At 37.6% G+C, this 22,754-nt stretch overlaps 1 protein-coding gene across 1 annotated transcript in view; it reads right to left on the minus strand.

Annotated features, from left to right (window-relative positions):
• The window catches only part of HCN1 (hyperpolarization activated cyclic nucleotide gated potassium channel 1), a 205,831-nt gene that overhangs the window by 92,701 nt on the left and 90,376 nt on the right, over positions 1-22,754 (minus strand). Inside the window, exon 3 of the mRNA XM_027446808.3 lies at positions 1,455-1,616. Coding sequence (XP_027302609.3) covers positions 1,455-1,616 — 162 coding nt within the window. The remainder of the gene's footprint in view (positions 1-1,454; positions 1,617-22,754) is intronic.

Genomic DNA, 22,754 nt, shown 5'->3' on the forward strand with positions numbered 1-22,754 from the left:
TCAAAAAAATCTTTCCAAGAATATATGGCCAGTAAAGAGACCATATTATTTCTGTAAGAAAACAGTGTGGGCAGGCAGAAAGATCTCCCTAAGCATGTGCACAGCTTTCTAAGGTGAAATGTAGTTCTTACATAAGAGAGAGAATTTAATAGCTAACTGTTCCTGCAAGTGTACCTTTAAAAGGTAAATACTTCAATTGACCATAATCCAAGGCTTACTCCATTTACTCTCTAGCATGATTTTTATCTAGATCTCTAGCAAGCTGGTAGAAAATGTACCCTTTCTGAAACTGAATGAAAGATGTTATGAAGCAGAGCCCAGGATGCAGCAGAATGCAAAGACGTGCCAGTCAGCATCCTGGTGACCTACTTTTATTGTAGCAATTCCATTTTTGAAGATATGTCGCTTTTTTTTTCCTTTTTTTTTTTTTTAGAAAAGCTGCACAATGAGGTGTCAGCAAACATGCTGCTTATCATTAAAGATTGTCATTCAATGACTGCAAATGCTTGTCTGTATGATTGACAATGTTAGTCACCAAGCTCCCACAGTAATGTGCAGTATCACTTTCCTAAAGGAATAAATACTGTTATGTTTCTACAATAGAAATATGTGGCACTAGGCAAGTTGCCCATCTACAGTAAAGATGTCTTTTTATGTATTATATAGTTGTAGAAACTGGAGAGATGCATGTTTTCAGGAGGTCAATGAGACAGTTGCTTGGGGCTTTTTCTGTTTGTTACAGGCACATTTCAACAACTTATTCAGTATCCCTCCAATGAAAAAGATCTACCTGATTCTTCATCTGACTTAATATAAAACATTTAATGCTTTATAGCTACTGATCTTTACGGCATAAGTCAAACAAGCAGAATATCATTACCCTTCCTTATAAATTCTCATGGACAAATTCCGTGTCTTCAACTGTCTGTTCACACACACAAAAGTACTGAACCACAGAATTAAATCTGCATTTTCCTTTATTTTACTCAGCAAAAAAAATCATGTTTACATTTGGAACAACTTGGTAATGGGTTTAATAACATGACCAAGAAGTTATTTACAAAACAAACTGAGAACAACTTTAGATGAAAACAAAGTAGATAATATACTTTCTGGAGCATTATGAAACTAGAACCTAAGCTGAAAGCACTGGTGAAGTGAGTGTTTCTAAATCTCTTTAGTGACTTTTTTGAGGATTGAAGATTAAGAAATTAAATGCCCTCAAAACAGAAAATATTTTCTGTTTCATTTACTGACAAGGAGTCAGTATGATTTTGTCAGTGATGAGGGCTACAAAACTAACCTTCATCAATTAGCAAGCCAACCAATAAAATAACTTTGAATAAGTTGCATAGCAGTGTATTATTAGGCATGTATTTTTACATTTAAGCCCAATGTTAACTGTTTAGATAAATAAAGTTTAGAAAGCACAATGAAAAATGAACAATACTTACAACCATACCGTTTAGGGACACCCAGCAATCTGGTGGGAAATCCTGGAGCAATGGTACTAAAAACTGAAGACAACCATCCCAGTGGCAAAGCAGTAACATCATTCCAATCAGATTAAAGATTCTCACCACAGCACTGGCCAGATCATATGTCATGTGGAAAATCTGTAGACAAAAATTACAGATGATTGATGAGATGCAAATCAGAAATGCAAATTATTCATTTCTCATCAAAACAAAGAAGCTTAAACCCAGATGTTCTAAGGAGGTAGAGAACTTTCAATAAATTCATGTCTGGGGGCACAGGGTTGTACGGACACACCTGACACTTGGCTGCATGCCATGATTACATAAGCTGGTAAAAAGTGCTGGTGGTCAGTAGTCACCAACTAAAGTACTTTCTTAAAGCCCACAACTTCCTTCAATTGAGCAAATGTCACACACACACATATAAATAAACAAATAATTAAATAAATGACAGAAAGCTTGCTAAAGGTAGTGAAACCAACGCATGTATGCTAATTGGGTGTTTAAATATTCACAAAGTTGTGGGAGATATAAATTCAATGACCCATTCAGAATAGCTTCACTTCCGCACTCCTTGTTTTCTTAAAACCAACACAATTTAAGTGAAGAAGCTATGTAAATAATTTTACATCTGTTTGGGTTTCTGCACTGTTAATACCAGTTTGACATGCAAAATGATAAAGAAGTATCTCATTGCTTTTAATCATTGGCAATTTTCCTAAAATACTGAGGATCCTGAAACACCATAGTAGCTAAGGTTAGATCAAACTAATATTTGGATTTTTCCATTGTTGAAAAAAAAATGCATCTGCATGGACTCTTACAGTAAAACTAATATATTTATATACACTTTTAAAAACAACACAGAAATTTTGAAGTTTGTCGTGGGCATGTTTGTTGTACAGGACTGGCATGAACAGCAACAATCTGTTGCCAAACAGAATGGAGAAAAAACATTGTATTTAGCACTTTTCTTCTGTATTGTTTTTGAAGCACTTCCAAATTAGATATACAGGCACATTCTTTACTTATTCCAGAAGTCAGTTAACTTAAGGTAAATATGATTTATTTCAATAAACATAGAATGTCACCATTCAGGTGTTCAGTTTAGAAGATGAAGAATGTTCTGTTGGTATTTCATGGAATTTTAAGTTGAAATGTTCATTTAACTATATACATAGACAAATGAAATCAGGGCCTGTAGTGCTAAAAACATCAGATTGCTAGAAGCAGACAGCCTGAACCATTGTATACGTGAAGAAAAGGCAGCAAAATAACCCAGGTATGTGAAGAGACATCACCAGCAACACTGATGGGCTGTACAAATTATTAGACATTAGTATTGGATCAAATAATAAAACTGCAGATCAGCAGCAACACTGTCTGTTCCAGTTAGGCTTCCTGTCCATTTTTCACAATGTAAATGATCCTCTTCTTTCACCGTCCCAATCTCTCATCTCATTGATGACACAGCAATGCACCCCCAGGCACTGAAGTTTGAGATCAGCTTGTATAATCATGACCTTCCTCTCTGTCTTTACAAATCAAGCATGGTCTAAACTGAAACTCCAAAAGAATCCATGTATGCAAGAAGGAATTATTGTATCCTTCTGCATAGCTAAACTGAAAGCAGCAATTAAGTACCCACACTGCACATAAGTGCAAGTACAAATACGGAGAACATGTCAAGGTTTTCAGTTAGTTAAGCATTTTCTGTTAGTGGGAGTTTGTCTTTTTTTTGAAAATGATTGCACATTTTTGCATCCCCAAATGCAAAACCTACATAGCAGAAACATAGATCAGGCATTAAATTTGTGTGCAAAACATTGTTTCAAGCTAGGATATTTTAAGAGAACATTTTCCAAACCCCAGCTTGATACACTTTGAAAACACATGTTTCTAGAATTATTTAAAATACTATGTCTTATCCAAACACCATTGAGTTACTGTCAAAATTGAGAAGATGAAACTGATATTTAGGAGAATATGTACATGTAAACGGGAATAAACAGAAAAGTGTTGCCATTACAAATTGATATTGTTTAGAAAAGTATTTATGTTACACATATTTTAATAGCTACACTTTCAATAGCGAGATACCAATCAAGAGAGTAAGGTGGTGGGACTGAAGTAATTTTATTCAGAAGATGTGAAACAAATAACAAGGAGTACTGCTGAGTTGGAACAGTAACTAACTATGAGTTTCTTTCAAGTTATACTATACCCACATGGTTATTTTATTAAATGTTAAAAAGAGCACATAAAGTCCTGATCACATGAAAAGTCACAAAAGGAGTTTTTTTTCAGGCAAAGCAGGATTTCCCCTGATTTTTTCTGAATATTTTTCTGCAAAACTCTAGAAGACCAGACAGAAATACTACATATTTTCCACAGAGAGCATAACTTCACCAGCAACTTTCTGTTCCTCCAGAAAAAGTTATACTATCTGTACATTATGGCTGGGTGAAAATGAAAGGCCATCTCAGTTTTCCCCTGTAGCATTCTCATAGTGCCTCAAGCTTCCCATTTAACTGTACTGAAAGAGGATACTGAGTGCTCTATAAAAATGGGTCACAACCAGAGCTAAGCTGAGCACAGACATCTTCGTTTTTATGTTTAGTTAGAGGACTTTTCTGAAAACATGCACCCTAAGAGTTTGTGATAAGCAGGGAAAGATCTGGTTCTGTGAAACTGCACAAAGTCCATGAAATAGTACTTGCACAAACTTAAAGACTCCTGCATCCTTCTCCTACCTCTGTAACTATTTGTAACTTGCCTAGGCTTAGGCAAGATGACAGATTGTGCAAGTATCCTGTGATCATAGCTGCATAAAAATGATCACTCTGTGTCTTGGATGAAGCCCAGTTTTTGGCATCAATTCAGATTGCAGAGATGGTATGATCTGTGAAGCGCTTATCTTGATATAGAATTTTCATTATTTTAAGGCATTTTGTGCTAGTACATTTTTATTTCAAATTTTAGAAGCTTCACACCATTTAATTGGGTAATGTGTACTGAAAAAAATAATATGGAGGTGAATGGATTTGTATATGTATTTATTCCAGAATTTCAGGGATCTTGCCTAGCTCTTATGGATATATTACTTCCTGCCTACCCTGTGAAACTGTGTGATGACTCAGTAAAGCTTCCCAAATGAGCCATTAGAATGAGGATACGGAAAGAGACAGTACAAAGGAAGACTAATATTCAAACCAAATAGCTGGAGCACAGAGTTCAATCTAAAGTGCCTTGATGAATCAGCGAGGTCTTCTGATGGGTTTGAGTTTTGCAAGGCCTTTGCTATCTTGCAGTCTATGATTGACTAACTCATTTTTCCTTCAAAGCAAGCAGCATCTGCCTCTTTGTTATCAGAACGCCTTTGCAGTAATAATCACACACTGTAGGAACAATAACTTCTTGAAAGTTACGTGAGAAACCACATCTAATAAGGGAAATGTTTGTAACAGTCAGCATCTGACACCAACACCTTCTAACACTTCCGACACCTTTTCACTCAAGAAATATCTCCTCTGCAGTTTAGCATGAGGATCAGTAAGTATTATTAAAAATGCAGGAACATGTTATGGATATTATCTGGGTTGCTTAATGCGGTAACATGATATTAGCTTTTCCATCATACCAACAATTAATTTTATTGCTCATCTTTTGCTTATATAGCCCAACAGTTATTGCTTAGATAGTCTAATTGTTAGGGAGCCCATTCTAATAACTGTGATAATTCTGTATTACAGAGAAAAAAAATCCTAAATCCAAAGAAAAAAACCTTGTGTGTCTTGAAATAAACTTTTAATAGCTCTGCGTATTCTAATCAATCTTCAGTAAATAAAAGCTGTTTTCATTTTTGGAAATAAAATTACCATGGAAATATGTGTTTGGTTAAATAAATAAAGAAAGAAATATTTTTATACCTAAAGCCTACACTGTAAGTAAGCAGTAACATTTGTTCATGGTAATGTATTGACATTTCTACATTTGAAGGGGGAGGGCTCTTTGTTAGTTTAACTAATAGTTAAACTAACCTCTGGACTGAAGTGATATTTAATAATTAATGTTTTTCCATGAGGAACTGATCATGATACATGGAAACAATAAATGGTAAGAAAGTCATATTTTTATCACATTTTCTTTTTGTAACTAAAAAGTACAGTGCCTACATTAATGATTTAATCCTTCCTAAAAGTCTTAGGAGATGTGTAAATGTGTGTTTTTTAAGAAAGAAACCAGAGCACAGAAAGCTAACACCACTTATTTGCCCATCTGCAGATCGTCCAGCAGGGCAGAAGAAGGACCTCAGATGGATTCAGCTTGGTTTCACAGCACAGGTGTGCTATACATCTCAGTCATATGTCTGTATGAATGGATGCCTTACTAAGACCATGTTCATAACAAATGTATTCAAACACAAGCATTTAAAAGTTAGACTATTAAACACATTAATCAAGTGTCTAAATATCAGTAGCCTGGTTATCACTCAGCATTCACCATCCATAAACAAGCAGGACTTGCAGCTATAAAACACATTTGAAAATCTGATCACTTTGTTTAGACTTCTAAGTATGTATCTGAATATTCAGCATAACCACCAAGAGGTGCAAATTTTGGATAAAAGATTTCCCAAAAAAATGACTTTAGAGACATGAGATCACTGCAAAAGAGAAAAAAAAATCCTTTGAGGACTAATCTTTTCTATATTATTATTCCACATAATAGGAAATCAGGAAATACTTAATACATACCACTTCTTTTTGTTTACTACTCAATTTAATTTCAGTTTCAGATTATACTTTTTATGTTTATTTTTTATTATTATTATTATTTTTTATTTCCGATAATACTGTTACTGCTCATAATTTCCACACTTCAAAAATATGCTTAATAATAAATTCTGGTTCACTTCTGAAAACTCATAATTTCTTCCTATATTATTATTATAGCCTTTTCTCAATACCATGGAAACACAGAATTTTTCCCTAAAGAACTGACAGTGCCCCTGACAGTGGCTGAAATGTAACCAGAGATTAACTGGTTTTAATATTTTAGCAAAATTTTGCTCACAAAGAATAAGAAATTGCTCAAGAAGTTTGAGTTCATGTGTTTTATCTCAGCTTTTACTCACACTTTATTAATGAGTCTCTTGATTCCCATGTGTGAAGCAGGAAGCTGCCTATTCTTTCCTCACACTTATAATGGAGTGTATGCTTTAAATTGGTCTTGCTGACTCTGATTTCTGAGACTGAGACAAAAAAACTGTTCCAGTCTTACCAACACACTTGCTTAATAGTATTTGAGGGCTGTCATATTAAGTTAATAGTGCATACATAGTTTAACTAAATGAATAAAAAATCTGTTTAACTGCTGTCATGGAGTGCACTAAGTTATCTGTTCTGCCTTCTGGTAATTGGGATGTAATACTTCTTCAGATGTGATTTTTAGTTCAACTTGATTTTTAGGTTCAGCTTACATAAAAATGGACTTATAAAAATTACCAGAATTTAACCACCACAGGAGGGGGAAAAAAATTCTTAGGATGTTCTGAAAAAAATATTAAAATCTTGTATCACTGAGTTGATCCAGATACTTCTTTTGCACCTCAAGCACTAGAAGTGCTTGTTATCATAAAGCTAGTTTGGGTTTAATCTTCAAATTCTGATTTGCATCATGCCTTGGGCTATATGAAATGACACTTGTACTAAGTGAGCTGTGTGGAGCCTGGAATATTTAACCACCATCATAGGGAGACTGAAATAGCTGCACATGTATGGCAATCACTGAAAGCAGACTGAAAGTAGCATTCAGCACAACAGTGGAAGTTCAGGCTAGACTGCAGGGCAAAATAACAGTGATAAAAATGACAAAGGGTTTTTTAGGTTCATTCTCTAGGTCAGTCCAAAACTATTAGGTTTATGCCTCAGAGCAGCAACTAAGCAGAGATTATGAACTGTAGGATCCAGATTTTCCTACCTGAGCTAAATTTTCACTTTTAAGACAGTGCACATTTTGGTGCATCTCCATACACTTTAAACAGTGAAATCCAATTATGACTTTTTAGACATGTTATATTCAACAAATTGATTTCAAAAGACATTCTTTGTAAATATTATTTGGGACTCTATGTGCTTGATCAAACTCTGACTAAAGGCCATTTCTACACTCTATATGGAAAATATGTCTGCAAAAGTACCTGTAAAGGCTCATTGATTGAAATGCCAGGCTATGCCCTAGGTTATGTTTCACACTCAGCTGACTCTTGATGCTTGTGCTTAATTTTGTAATAAATAATTCAACATTGATAATTCAGTAGTGGGGAAAGGTATATAGCACTATTTAGTCTAGTTGTATGTCTGACCTTAAACTGACAAATGCAAAGATCTAACTCTGCTTTACTTGGCCCTGGAGGGAAAACACCAGTGATTTAATAAACAGAACAAACATATACAGAAAAAGAAAAAAAAAAAAAAAGAAAAAAAAAAGAGAGAGAGAGAGAGAGAAAGAGAGAGAGAGCTGAGAATGGCCCATTTTATGTGACCTTTAAAAATTGTTATTTTCTATATGGAGTCAATCTGACATTAGGTTTTATAATAATGTTCCCATTTATTCCTCTTCAAGGCATGTACAAATGGCAGCCAGTTTCCACGGAGCAAAAAGAGCAGCACAACAATATAGAAATGTGACATTATGCTGAGTCCAGGTTAAACCTGAAAGGATTAACAAAACTGCTTTGCTAAAAGAAGAATTAGGCAAGTCTTGGAAAGGTCACATATAACCAGGAAGCAAAATTTATTTACTCCATATAAATTCTGCAATACACATTTTCTACTGTAAATTTGACAATGCTATATTAATTTATTGCCTCTTATACAGAGGGCATAACTTCAAAATGTGTATTTTTATTATCCTGTTGTGATTAATGTGTGTGGCCTATTTTGACATCAAAATAGAGAGGAATTTAGTTCTACAATGAAGAAAACATGCCAATACTGACAAATCTCAGGATCCTGAAACAGAAGAATATGGTGCTAATTTTCACCTTGTTTTTACACAGATGTGGCTCTCTTTCAGCAGTTATTCTGATGATATACATTGTTAGACTAAGCCTCTACCTTCATTAAGTGAATCACAGAATCATAGAATCATAGAATATCCCAAGTTGGAAGGGATCCATAAGGATCATCAGTTCCAACTCCCAGCACCACACAGGTCTGCCCAAAATTTTTAGACCATATGACTAAGAGCACAGTCCAGTCGCTTTGTAAATTCAGGCAGGCTTGGTGCAGTGACTACTTCACTGGGGAGCCTGTTCCAGTGCGTGACAAACCCCTCAGTGAAGAACCTCTTCCTGATGTCTAGCCTGAACTTCCCCTGCCTCAGCTTAACACCATTCCCGCAGGTCCCATCATTGGTGATTATGGAGAATAGGTCACCTGCCTCTCCACTCCCCCTCGCGAGGAAGCTGTAGACTCTGATGAGGTCTCCCCTCAGCCTCCTCTTCTCCAGGCTGAACAGGCCAAGTGATCTCAGCCAGTCCTATGTTTTCCTCTTTAGGCCCTTCACCATCTTCATCACCCTCCTCTAGACACTTTCCAACAGTTAAATGTCCTTTTTGTACTGTGGTGCCCAGAACTGCACACAATACTTGAGGTGAGGCCAGACCAGTGCAGAGTAGAGCAGGACAATCACTTCCCTTCACTGACTAGCAATGCCATGCTTGATGCACCCGGTTGGCCCTCCTGGCTGCCAGGGCACACTGCAGGCTTGTATTTAACTTGCTGTCAACCACAACCCCCACATCCCTCTCTGTGGTGCTGCTCTCCAGCGTCTCATTGCCCAGTCTGTACGTATAGCCAGGGTTGTCCCATCTCAGGTGCAGGACCCAGCACCTGCCTTTGCTAAACTTCATGTGGTTTGTGATCACCCAGCTCTCCAATCTTTCCAGATCTCTCTACAAGGCCTTTCTATCCTCATCCAAGTCCACAACTCCTTCAAGTTTGGTGTTGTTGGCAAATTTGCTCAAAACACCTTTTAGTCCTACATCCAAATCATTTATAAAAACATTGAAGAGAACTGGCCCTAAAATGGAGCCTTGAGGGACCCCAGTAGTGACCATCCGCCAGCCAGATGTGGCCCCATTTACCTTTGAGCCCTGCCCATCAGCCAATTGCTCACACATTGTATGATGTTTTTGTTAAGTTGTATGCTGGAAGTTTTGTCCAGTAGGATCCTATGGGAAACTGTGTCAAAAGCTTTGCTGAAGTCCAAAAAGATCACATCAGCTAGTTTCCCTTGATATACCTTGTTAGACTAAGCCTCTACCTTCATTAAGTGAAGCAAAGCAGAAAAACAAAAGCAAAACATAACTACAATAATAAAAAATATCATCATAGCTGTGAGAAAGACACAAATATGCCATATTAACAGCTGTCTCCATTGCAAAACTTTGCTGAAGCTATTCTCCTTAAGTTAGAGTACAAAATTGAGTGTGACTGTATGGCAAAAAATACTTGAACCATTCATGAGCGGAGATTGTGAGTTTTGCTGGCTTGAAGTACGGTTCAGTTTCTAGCATTAATTCAAGCATCACCATTGCCTGACATTCAGCTTAAGCTTCTTGATGGGCAAAGTATTTCAAGTGACAACACCACTGAACTCAAGCTCTATGAGTAGAACTGAGCTAGAAGAAATGTTTCATGTATTATCTTTTATAATTAGTCATATCTTACAAAGGCAGCTGTAAGATACAGACAGTATCTAAATGGCTCAAAATGTTATTTATGATTTATCTTCCCAGCTGAGTAAGAGGTATTGTTTCTCATATTAATGTGCAGATGTACTCTGGTGTGAAACAGAGAAGAAAAGTAAGTTATTCACCATCAGCAGGACTCCCACAGCACTCAAAAGGGCAATGGAATGACCAACATGAATCCTAAAAATTATCACTGCCTGCAGCATTTCAAATATAAAGGAATTAAGTTTTTTTCAAAAATTCAATTTTTTGGAATTAATATGAGTTTCTGAAGCCTAAGATCTCTAGTTTTAATAAGCTTACACAAGCTGTTGTCACCATTATTAAATGTGAAATTAAGCAACAAATATCAGGAATGTATTTTATAATGAAGTTTACCACAAAATGTGCCATAAATGCTGAAACAAATTTGGATACCCTTTAGATGAACCAGGATTGTCACAAAAAATTGCCATGTTCAATAAAATTGTTTTACACTATATTCGATTATTCAAGTCTTACAAATCCTGGACCCTTGTGATTTTGATTTCTGAAGTGTAACTTCAGAGCCAATCACATCCTACCCCCAACAAGCTGAAGTTTTTTCCTTTCAGGTATGTATTTATAGTAGAGTTGTGGGATAGTGTGTCAGCTGGACTCACCATCAAAACAGGTGGGACACAAACCAGACTCTCAGATTCACAGATTCAACAACAAAACAATGCACAAACTGCTTGCCATCATCTCACTCAGGCTTCTTTCTTCTATCTGTTGAGCTACCTGAATATTAAAAACATCCCACTATATATCCATATATGGAGTCAGGTACATAAAGCATTTATAGGATCACGTGGTTTTAGGTTTGTCTGGGATAACGGGTAACAGAAGAAAGCCTTTACTGAAATTCAATAAAAATGAATAGGCACAAAGATGATAAACTGCAGAGGGTACTTATAAATACAAACAAAGTAACAGCATATCCCAGAATAGTATGGTTTTACAACTGACAATGGGACACCTGTAACCCACCTCTTTCAACCTCCATATTTTCCTCAGTATCATTCACTTTTTATAAAGGTTTTAGTTTTCAAGCTCTGTGCAAACAGGATGAAAACAGTTATCTTCTGAAAACAGGAGAAACGCCATTATCATAAACCCAAAAAGGATCCATTTCAGATTAAAGGTTCATTGAAGTTTCTAAATCATGAGTTCTTTTTACATGATGCTTACTCCTTAAACCACACTGCTGCATTTCTGAGCTTCTAACTAATTCTCTTAATTATAATAAAACATCATAATGATCCAATAGCAAAAAACTGAAATAATGAGGAATATTTCTCCTGAGGATTTTTAGTTGGTGTCTCACTGAAGCTATTGAGGTTAATCTTCCAAACATGGAAATAATGGGCAAGGAATTGAAAATAAAAGCTGTTATGTTAAATTTCTTGTGGCATAAGAGTTCTGAAACCAATTTGATTCAGAATGCTCCATTTTAATAGCAGGAAACACATCCATTTAAAAAAGACCCTGAATGTTGTTTTATGAGGCACAACTGTCACATTTTAATGTTGATATATTTGGGTTATTAAGATTAAATATAACCCGTGAATAAAATATTTGAAAATCCATAATGTATTAGAAGTTTTTTCATATAGTAACCTAGAAGGCCAAAACTTTATTATTATTAATAATAATAATAACAACAACAAAAAGACTGGTAATATTTAGAATTTTCAGTATAATAAACACAGAAGATTAGTGCATGATACTTTGCAAAAATCAGAACTCTTCAACAGATGCTTAAAACCCAAAACAGAGAAAATCCATTTATTCCTTTGAAAATTTTGGTAATCTTGCTAAAAGCAAACATGATTAAACCACTCATATGTCATACTCACACACATGCACACATGAAAATCTAAAGAATAACATCTAAAGATATAGATATGAATAAATAATTATTCTAATATCAGCGAATTAACTTCTGAGTCAATGTTTCACAGTATTGATTAATTGTCTTAAAATTATGTGGTTAATTGAACTGCATTGTAAAAAAATAAAAAATAAAATAAAATTAATCCAGGAAGTGCAAATAAAGCCTGCAGTTACAATCACAAGTCACACGGAAGTTACTCAAAATCACATAGAGGACCTCTTTTGCAGTTTTAAAGGTTAAATAAAAATATTAATTAAAAAAGAAAAAAAAAAAGAAAGAAACAAAAAAAACTAATGCCTGAGGAAGTAGAAAGAGCATACCAAACATACCAAAATCATAGTCTTTACAATCATCTCAAAATTTGCCAGTAGAAATTAAGAACTCAGTTGCTTGTTAGAAACTTCAGGTTGTCAGAAGTATATCACCAGTTTAAACAAATTAGTTTGAAGATTTGCATACAATATACTCTTGTGTAAAATATGTTGTCTACCTGTTTTAGTACACTTTACTACCTTGATCAGAAATTTCAGATGCTAAATTATTCTATTTTCATAACTGTGTTCAACTTTAATAAATACATGACTGTTATTATTAAGGAAAGTGAATTTATACAACCATATCCAAAAACATAATTTGCACGCAGGTCTGAATACTCAAAAGTCTCAAATCTACTTAAAAAAAAAAAAAAAAAAAAAAAAAAAAAAGAGGGACAGAGAGAGAGAGACAAAAATGCATACAAATATGACCAGAAAAGAGGAACTACTGTAAGAAGAAAGAAGCACAATTTATGGTCCTGTCGGGCTTCTTTGATTTTTGCCTATTTCCAAAAACAATACGTACTTCTGATAATAATTCTGATAAATAATACGTACTTCTGATGTGTAAACTTGTTCAGGATTTAATGCACAGTCATCTCAGACTTCATGTTTTACTGCTGTCAGTTATAATGATGAAGAGCTGAAATGTGGTCTTCACACCCTGATTGATTTTTTCAAATTATTTTTTCAGTTTACAGTTACTAATATACATTTCTAATGTATATCTCTCTATCTTCAGTTTGTCATACAAATAATGAAACAAGGCAGATTGCCTTATAAATGGCACAAGATATCAGCCTACACTGAAACGTATACTAAATGTTAGTAATACAACTGGAACAATCACTTACTGAACATCAGCAGCAGCACACCATAAGCCACAGTGATGGGATGAGACTGTTGAGAGTTCCACTGACAACTCACCACTCACCATCTCCCTGGCAGGGTTGGCTTTAGCCTTGCAATCACCACCTTAGGTTTATGATGGCTGCGGGTGCACTGTGATGGCTCTCACTTCCAGACACAGATCTGTACTTGTCTTTCTTGGTTGACCTAGCTACTAACAGTGGCTTCCTGCTGTTTTCTAGCTGATCTGATGAAGATCAAAACATAGGCTTTACTGCAGAATATTTTGCCCCATTTTCAGTACACAATCCCCCACTAGGCCACCATAGGATGCCTAAGGTTCCCTGCTGCAGCTCATTGAAATCACGGTCTCTCCAGCTGTTGACTGTCAGCCATGAGTCTTGAGATGAACGTTTAATCTTTGTACTCATATTTTCTAAGGCTACTGAGTCCTTAGACATATGTTGGGCACAATACAAGCAAACACATTCTACATGTTTCCTGCTAATTCTAGTTATGTCTTCCACTCATTTATGGGTATGCCTTTGGACATTCATTGTTGTGGTAGACAACAAACCTCCTCATTCATCCCAGATATACCTCTGTTCTCTTATGTATTTTGATTTTGTATATCAACATGTCTGAAAGCTATCGCTATTGCCAGCACTCCTGCAGAACACTATTCAGTCCATCCTTCACTCAGCACCAGGAAAAACCTGTGCACTCATTCTTTGCAACCTTGGATTATTTTACTGACAGAGGTTTGTCTGCCAGTTTGCCTGCAGCCTTTTGCTACTGATGGAAATGTATCTTAAAAAAACTCAGCTGTGTCTTACCCGCAGAGATATACCATGTGTTGTTCTGCAAAGGGCCTTCAATGTTTGGCCACCAGCAGTGAGCCTTCTTGGGGTACGTCCTACTCTCACAATATGTTGCTGAAGACTCAGTAACTTAGGTTGCCGTCACATAGATGACCTGTGATTCTTATTATGATTTCTTAAGTGTTATTAAATACAACAGGAAAAGTGATGGAATTTTGTCTGCGAATTGTACTTCACGTAGCCTTTTAATGACTAAACCCAACTCCACATTGTACGTGGTCAAATTATATTAGGCAAATAAAGCACTTCTGCAGCATGTTAAGTAGAGCAGGCTGGTGCTAGCACTACCTCTTCCTTGGTATCATAGACTACAATTTAATGCTGTGGTCAGCAGCTTGGTTTTCTTCTCTGTACTGTATAATGATAAACCTTGGTCTTTCCAAGATGTAAAACATAGACTCATCATTACTGGCCTAATAATTTCTTCTTTTCAGTTTTCCTTCTTTTCCTCTCCTCTCCTCTCCTCTCCTCTCCTCTCCTCTCCTCTCCTCTCCTCTCCTCTCCTCTCCTCTCCTCTCCTCTCCTCTCCTCTCCTCTCCTCTCCTCTCCTCGAGTCTCCTCGAGTCTCCTCGAGTCTCCTCGAGTCTCCTCGAGTCTCCTCGAGTCTCCTCTCCTCGAGTTTCCTCTCCTCTCCTCGAGTCTCCTCTCCTCTCCTCTCCTCGAGTTTCCTCTCCTCTCCTCGAGTCTCCTCTCCTCTCCTCTCCTCGAGTCTCCTCTCCTCGAGTCTCCTCTCCTCGAGTCTCCTCTCCTCTCCTCTCCTCGAGTCTCCTCTCCTCTCCTCGAGTCTCCTCGAGTCTCCTCTCCTCTCCTCGAGTCTCCTCTCCTCGAGTCTCCTCTCCTCGAGTCTCCTCTCCTCTCCTCGAGTCTCCTCTCCTCGAGTCTCCTCTCCTCTCCTCTCCTCTCCTCTCCTCTCCTCTCCTCTCCTCTCCTCTCCTCTCCTCTCCTCTCCTCTCCTCTCCTCTCCTCTCCTCTCCTCTCCTCTCCTCTCCTCTCCTCTCCTCTCCTCTCCTCTCCTCTCCTCTCCTCTCCTCTCCTCTCCTCTCCTCTCCTCTCCTCGAGTCTCCTCGAGTCTCCTCGAGTCTCCTCGAGTCTCCTCTCCTCGAGTTTCCTCTCCTCTCCTCGAGTCTCCTCTCCTCTCCTCTCCTCGAGTTTCCTCTCCTCTCCTCGAGTCTCCTCTCCTCTCCTCTCCTCGAGTCTCCTCTCCTCGAGTCTCCTCTCCTCGAGTCTCCTCTCCTCTCCTCTCCTCGAGTCTCCTCTCCTCTCCTCGAGTCTCCTCGAGTCTCCTCTCCTCTCCTCGAGTCTCCTCTCCTCGAGTCTCCTCTCCTCGAGTCTCCTCTCCTCTCCTCGAGTCTCCTCTCCTCGAGTCTCCTCTCCTCTCCTCGAGTCTCCTCGAGTCTCCTCTCCTCGAGTCTCCTCGAGTCTCCTCTCCTCTCCTCGAGTCTCCTCTCCTCGAGTCTCCTCTCCTCGAGTCTCCTCGAGTCTCCTCTCCTCTCCTCGAGTCTCCTCTCCTCTCCTCTCCTCGAGTCTCCTCTCCTCAAGTCTCCTCTCCTCGAGTCTGCTCGAGTCTCCTCGAGTCTCCTCTCCTCGAGTCTCCTCTCCTCTCCTCGAGTCTCCTCTCCTCTCCTCTCCTCGAGTCTCCTCTCCTCGAGTCTCCTCGAGTCTCCTCGAGTCTCCTCGAGTCCCCTCTCCTCTCCTCGAGTCTCCTCTCCTCTCCTAGAGTCTCCTCTCCTCGAGTCTCCTCTCCTCGAGTCTCCTCTCCTCGGGTCTCCTCGAGTCTCCTCTCCTCGAGTCTCCTCTCCTCTCCCCGAGTCTCCTCGAGTCTCCTCTCCTCAAGTCTCCTCTCCTCTCCTCGAGTCTCCTTGAGTCTCCTCTCCTTGAGTCTCCTCTCCTCTCTTCGAGTCTCCTCAAGTCTTCTCTCCTTGAGTCTCCTCTCATCTCCTTTCCTCAAGTCTCCTCTCCTCAAGTCTCCTCAATTCTCCTTTCCTCGAATCTCCTCTCCTCGAGTCTCCACTCCTCAAGTCTCTTCTTTCACCTCGAGTATGTTCAGTATTGTACTGAGATCAAGCACACAGCCTTGCTGTGCAACACTGAGCAATACTTGTGTTTGTCAATTTCAAAAAGCAAAACCATATTTTGTTTCTTATTTTCTAAGAACAGGCCACATTTGCCTGTTAGCTTCTGACTGATATAGTATACCGTAGCCCCTACGCAGCCATTTTCCATTCCCATTTTTCTTCCTTGTCTGTCTGCTGACAATGAAGCTGACTCCCTGGAGCAGCTGGAATCAGACTGGATATTGACCTAAAGCATAGCTCAGAGATGACAGCTAAATGACAAGCAGACACTGAAGAGGGTTGAAAACAAAGCAAAAGTTGTGCCTAAGAACTTGAAGCAAACATACTCTTCTTCACTGAAAGTCCCAGTTATCCCATGTAGTCCTTTTATTTTTATTTTTTTTCTCAAAATTCTTTTATTTATTCTTCTTTCAACAGCAGGATAATTTGTGGAAATTTCCTCTGGGACATTTAATAGCTTTAGTTTCCATTCCCTTTACATTGCTGTTAAAACATGGAGATTATACGTGTTGCTGTTTCAGTGCTTTCCTATACAACACAGGTTACAATCTATTGCTTTCACTGTCAGTCTATCTCACCCATACTTTGTACAGTTATAACTACATCTCCCCTTTTGCTTTTCATATTTAGAATTTAAAACAAGAAAAAGCTGCTAAAGCAGGATCATGTAAAGTTTCTTAAGAAGAAAAATGTATCCTTACTTTCTCTGCATGGATTTATAAGCAATCCCAAACTGATGGTGAGATTCTCACTCCCTTCCATTTTTAAAGGCGAATTCTTCTGTGACTAAATGTCTGGAGGAAAATGATTTACTTTCAGCAAGAAGACCAAATTTTCCCTCTGTTTTTTGGGCTTTCTTATTCTTGTTCCTCAGAGTATCCCCAGAGTACATTTTCAGTCCACTCCAAATGTTCTTATTTTTCTATACCCTGTCCCTGTGCCATAATCTCTCTATACGTTTTTATTTTTTTAATATGCTCCCACAGAAGACATAAACATTACATCATAAAAAACATCCAGAAAAGGTTTTCAAATTTAGAGAAGGCAACTCTATCCATCCTTCATCAGAATGATTGAATCCAATGGCTGACATTAAAAGGTCAGTATTTCATATCAATTACCATATCACAGCAATATTGCCAACCCCAAGTAAATATAATTGTGATTTAGGAAACCCCATAAACCTTGAGAATAATTTAAAAGTATGCTTTGGGTAGTTCATGTTTGCATGCCTATCAAAATTCTCTCAGAAATTGGTGGAAGGCTAAAATTAAATATAAGAAAAGAAAACAGTAATAAATTTGAGATGTTTACAAGTTCCCACAACTCCAGGAACTGAGACTCAGGGAGAAACGTCTGTAAGGCGATTTAATATATTAAAAATATGTAATATTGTAAGGCTATTTAATAGGCTATTGTAAGGCTATTTAATATTGTAAGGCCTACAATATTAAAAGTTGCAAAGTTTGCAAAATTTGCAACAGCATTTAAATCATCCCGCTTTTACTACCTCAGTCCTAAATTACAGAAATTCTTTGTTTCCAGAAGGCAAAATCCTGGAAATATTTATCCTGTGTGCTCTCAGAGCTGTAATTCGCATCACTGGGACAGTGCTGTGACGGAGGCTGAGTAGCAAGAACAGCATTTACGCAATTGCAGAGTGACAGTGAAACAGAGAGCTATTTTTATCATTGAGTTTGGCAGAAATGGCTACCCACTAGGTGCTTCAAACATTTCAAAAACCCTACAGCTGGGGGTCTGCATGTGCGTGGGACCACTAGAATAAGAGAACAGGGCAAAAGAAAAGAGAGGGGAAGCCGTGGATTTACAGAGCTGAGAAAACTCTTTGCCTACCAAGTTCTTGCCCTGCAGAGACAGACTTTGAGAAATACAAACAGGCTGCAGAGAGTTTTCTGAAATACTGCTGGATGAGTAGTAGCACTTACTCTATCAGGCATTATTCCCTGAAGTACAATTTTGAAATTACTCTGGACAATTTATCACCTACCCAAATGACCCTGTCACTTGGCTAGTCCATCAGCCTGGAACTTTAGTATTCCCAGACCCAAAAAAAGCAACACCTGCCTTTTTTTAATAAATCAACCTGCCAAATATATATTTTTTTCTTTCTTCCTATAAGCATTCCCTGTTTGATGCCCAGAACAAATACTCATCAATCCTGGGTCACCCACATGTTTTCTAGATATTAAAATGTCATAATGTTCACTGCTAAATAGAAAAGAAAAAGAAAAAAAAGGAAAAAAAAAAAAAGAAAAAAAAAAACATCATGATTATCATGATCATTCTGGGAAAACCTTTATGGTTTGACCGCTACCATCTGATTTCTATTTCAGGAATAAACACATTAAAAATAAATGAAGAGGTTGTCTTACTTTTTTAACAGACCTCCTGTGATATACTCAGGCTGTTCTCTGCACATTACAATTAAGACCTCCACTTACTCTGCTCAGTCACATACCCATACAAGACTAATTGCAGAACTGCTTGCTGTTGAGAAGCAGGAGGCAGGACCACCACAGCACTTGCTGACTCTCTGGGGGTAGAGGAGCTGCGCAGCAGGCAGAGCGTCCCTATGGGGGCTGCTATACCTTGTCCAGTGCATTCAGCACAAGGAGGTAGCACATTTAATGCTCATCCATCCCCTTTACTCCTGTATGGAGCGGTGGTGTCATGGTGTCATGACAGTTATATGGAGAACTGAATGAGGTCTGAACTGAATGAGGTCTGAACTGAATCGGAAAATGGAGGCAAGTGTTATTTATATGAAAGACCATAAATAATTATTTTTTTTTATTATTTTGTTTTTCCCCAGGAACCAAAGAATTCATTCCATCAGGCTAACTGTAAAATGAATGTTAGCTCTGGAAGTCAAAACAAAATAATTAACCAGCTAAATGCATCATTATTCTCAAAAGATGAAAAAGGATTTGTAATCATAGACTAAAAATCCTCTTATATCACAATCAGATCTCTGCAACATCTTCCCTTCAATTTTTTTATTTTTTTCTTTCAATTTATTTGTCTTTTTACACTTCAGTGATTATTGATTCTTCCTTTCAGAGGAAGCACTATTATAAAACAATTATCTGCTGTCTCAGTATTTCCCTGCCAGATACAAGCAAAATGATACTCCATTAGTGTACAGTTAGATCTCTTCTCTTCATTCAAGCATAATCATTAAAATGGGAGAAGAGTGTACAATTTGTTTTCTGATGCTGGATATAGCATACCAACATGTTTGTGATATCATATATCATATGGAGATAGATATATATAGAGAGAGACATATATATGTATATATAGATATACATAATTATATACAGGTGAGTTATGACAGTGATGTTTGCCAGAACTAACACCACAGTTTTTACACACCCCTTATGCTCTTCAGCAAAGCCCCATCTTCTACCTTTATCACAATCTCAACAAGGTTTCACTATCAAAGCACCATTTCTATGTACAAAGGCAGTACTGATTCCATGCACGAGTAAAATTCTTTCCACCCACCCTGCTTTTTCTTCACTTTCAAAAAGTCTTTTACAGAAGAATATACAGAGCTCCTTTGGAGGATGTATATACCTCCATGTCTCCTAGAGAAATCCTTGGCTCCTAGAGTTTGATACTGCCTTCAGTGGATCCCAGGCTTACTGTATTTTCCCTGTCCTCTCATGGCTGAATTAAATTAAGTGTCTGTTAGTATATCCCAGCCATTAGAGGAGAAAGGATTTGGGAGGGATGAATCTGACAGACAGCCAAAGGGGAGAGACATCTCTATGGTAAAGATGCCAGAAAGTATCCAGACAGGCAGCAGAAATGTAAGAGCTGTAGTTCATATGGATTTTAATTTGTTAGTATCATTTGCCATTTTATCACATCACACACTTTATTTATGTCTGAAATGGAAAAAAAAAAAAAAAAAAACACATTTCCTCATATATATTCTACATCAAAATAAAAGTTAAGTTCAAGTTTTATTTCTGTGTCTCTGTTCCTGGCACGCAACACACACCTCTTCATTACCACCAGACAGCAACACTATACCAATCTGTATTGGATGTTCATCTTGCATTTATTGTATCGGTGACAGTAAAATTGACCATGCTAGGGAACGTGTTCTTTCTTGAAAACTAAGCTAGGGACACAGTAGATTTTGCAACCTTTGCAGTTTACATAGGATTAACAGGGAGACTTAATTTTATCTAAACAGTTAAAGATTATCATCATGTGGGTATTTATTACTTCTGTGACCTTACATGATGGCCTAAGAGAAAACATGCAGATATTGTTTCATATGTGCTGTGCACTTAGACACTGTTTAGAAGGAAAATGAGAGGAAAGGGACACTGCTGTCAGTTAAATTTGTGGATACGCATCAAGAGTTTAAAGACTAAAATGCTGAGTACTGAAAGGCAGTATAGAGAACACACACAATCCCTCTACAAAGTTAGTTTTCTTGTATTTTTATTACTTGTTTTACACCAATTAAAAAAAAAAAAAAAAAAAAAAAGTATAGAAACTGCCCTGCTAAGCAAGTTGCAACATCTCCTAGACCTAGCTAATTAAAGATTCAGAAAAATTACCATGAAGCTTAATGCATAAAATGAACACCCAGGACATCCGAACATTTTGTTTTCTTCCAAAACATAGTCTACTTCATTTTAATTCAGTAGGCTTTTGGGTGCTTTTTTAATTATTTCTTTCCAGCCATGTCAGCTTTCAGATTTTTTTTCTTTTACTGCATTTTACATTCTTTTGCTGTGACTAAGGTCCTACATACACTGTTTTGAAAGACTCCACTGGATGTAAAAGTGGCTTGGGACTAATACTAACCATTTCAGGACACAATGAAAGACCCTCTGTGTTTTTCACCATTAGTTATTTCAATTCTTCTACTCCAAATGTTACAGAAATATTTATACCCAAGCCAGGAGGACTGAAGGGCATGCCACCTTCCCCAGTGCTACTTCAGAAATAGCTCAGTATCACCACTACTAATAACCATTAAGAGATACTATCACAAAGATTGCTCTTTGGTTTCACTAGCAGTTCAGCTGCCTTGCTTTACATGGTGAAGCTTATTAATTCAGTAGATATTTGTGCTCATCTTGTAAAGCCTTCATGTAAATACAGACATATATGTATACCTGTATACATAATTTACCAATTAGAGTGCAGTGATAATGGTTGTTCATACTGAAGAGAACTCTGTTCAAGAAACCCAAAAAAGAACGAGGGAAGGCTTCCCTCATTTGTATCTTCCATCATATCTCATACTTATACTAGCCCTCAGCTTCCAGCCTTTCTCATTAAACAAGCCACCTGGGTACACACTATGGAAAAGTCGTCTTGTGTTGCTAGAGCAAGAGGAGTCTCCCTTTCCCACTCAATTTAAAAGACACCTGGGAAGACTCACGTTCTAGTCTCAGCACCTTGATACTCTTACAAGGGTTTTTCTAGGTTGTTTAACTGAAGCGGTTGAGTTGGTTGCTGTCTGCTCTCTACTTGCAATCAGCTTCTTACTGCCGAGCACCAAGAGGCCTAAAGGAGTGCTGGCACTAACCTACATGGGGATTGCCTCTGGCTGTGGACAATGGAGAGGGCAGGAAATAGCATGCTTAGTTCTTCTGCTCTGTTGGCACCTGTCTACTCTGTTTGGACACCTGGACCCATGCCACACAGATGCAGGTAGTAAGCCTTTCTGAGTACTTCATGCCTTTGTGCTGCATTGCTGGTGCTCACATTGTGTGCAAAGATGACAGAGGCTCATAGGGGTCATCTGTCTTTGCACAAACCCACAGGAGAGTCTTGTGCAGATTTTATTTTTTAGGATAGATCATCATTAAAACTAGCCAATAGAAGAAAAACAAGAAATGCACATAGCGAAACCCCAGCCAGTCACCAAAAGCGACAGAAAGAATTAATCCACTCATGATACACCAATGACCATTAAAAGAGTTTACATATAGACATATAGAAATACATAAAACTAAAACTCGGATAATTTATTCTAGCTTTATTCTAGATTAACAATTTAAGTTTGTTTATATGCCATTGATTTTGATATAGTATGACTAACCTTGTCTTATGTACCTCTTGTAATCTACCTTTAAAAATCTACATTTCTTCAAATCCTACTGAATGTGTTAACTCACTAGTATCTTGAGACACCTGATGTAGAAAAAGAACACCATCTCTCTATAATGTCATTTCTCTATAATGATTTAAATTTGTTATATCTGAGTTTTATTGTAAGAGCCTGTGTAAGACCAGCCTGGGAACCAGAGAAGTTTTGAAATGCACTAAAATATAAATGAAAAACACAAGTATATTTTACAGAAGCATTTATACTTTTTAAAAGAAAAAACAAACAAACAAAAACTCAAGTCCTTGTAAATATATTTCATAACAAAATTCCAGGTTCTAGTATAATATCTGGCAATCTTCATACAGGGACAGATTT

The sequence above is a fragment of the Anas platyrhynchos genome, chromosome Z (assembly GCF_047663525.1).
Source record: "Anas platyrhynchos isolate ZD024472 breed Pekin duck chromosome Z, IASCAAS_PekinDuck_T2T, whole genome shotgun sequence".
Classification (NCBI taxonomy): Eukaryota; Metazoa; Chordata; class Aves; order Anseriformes; family Anatidae; genus Anas; species Anas platyrhynchos.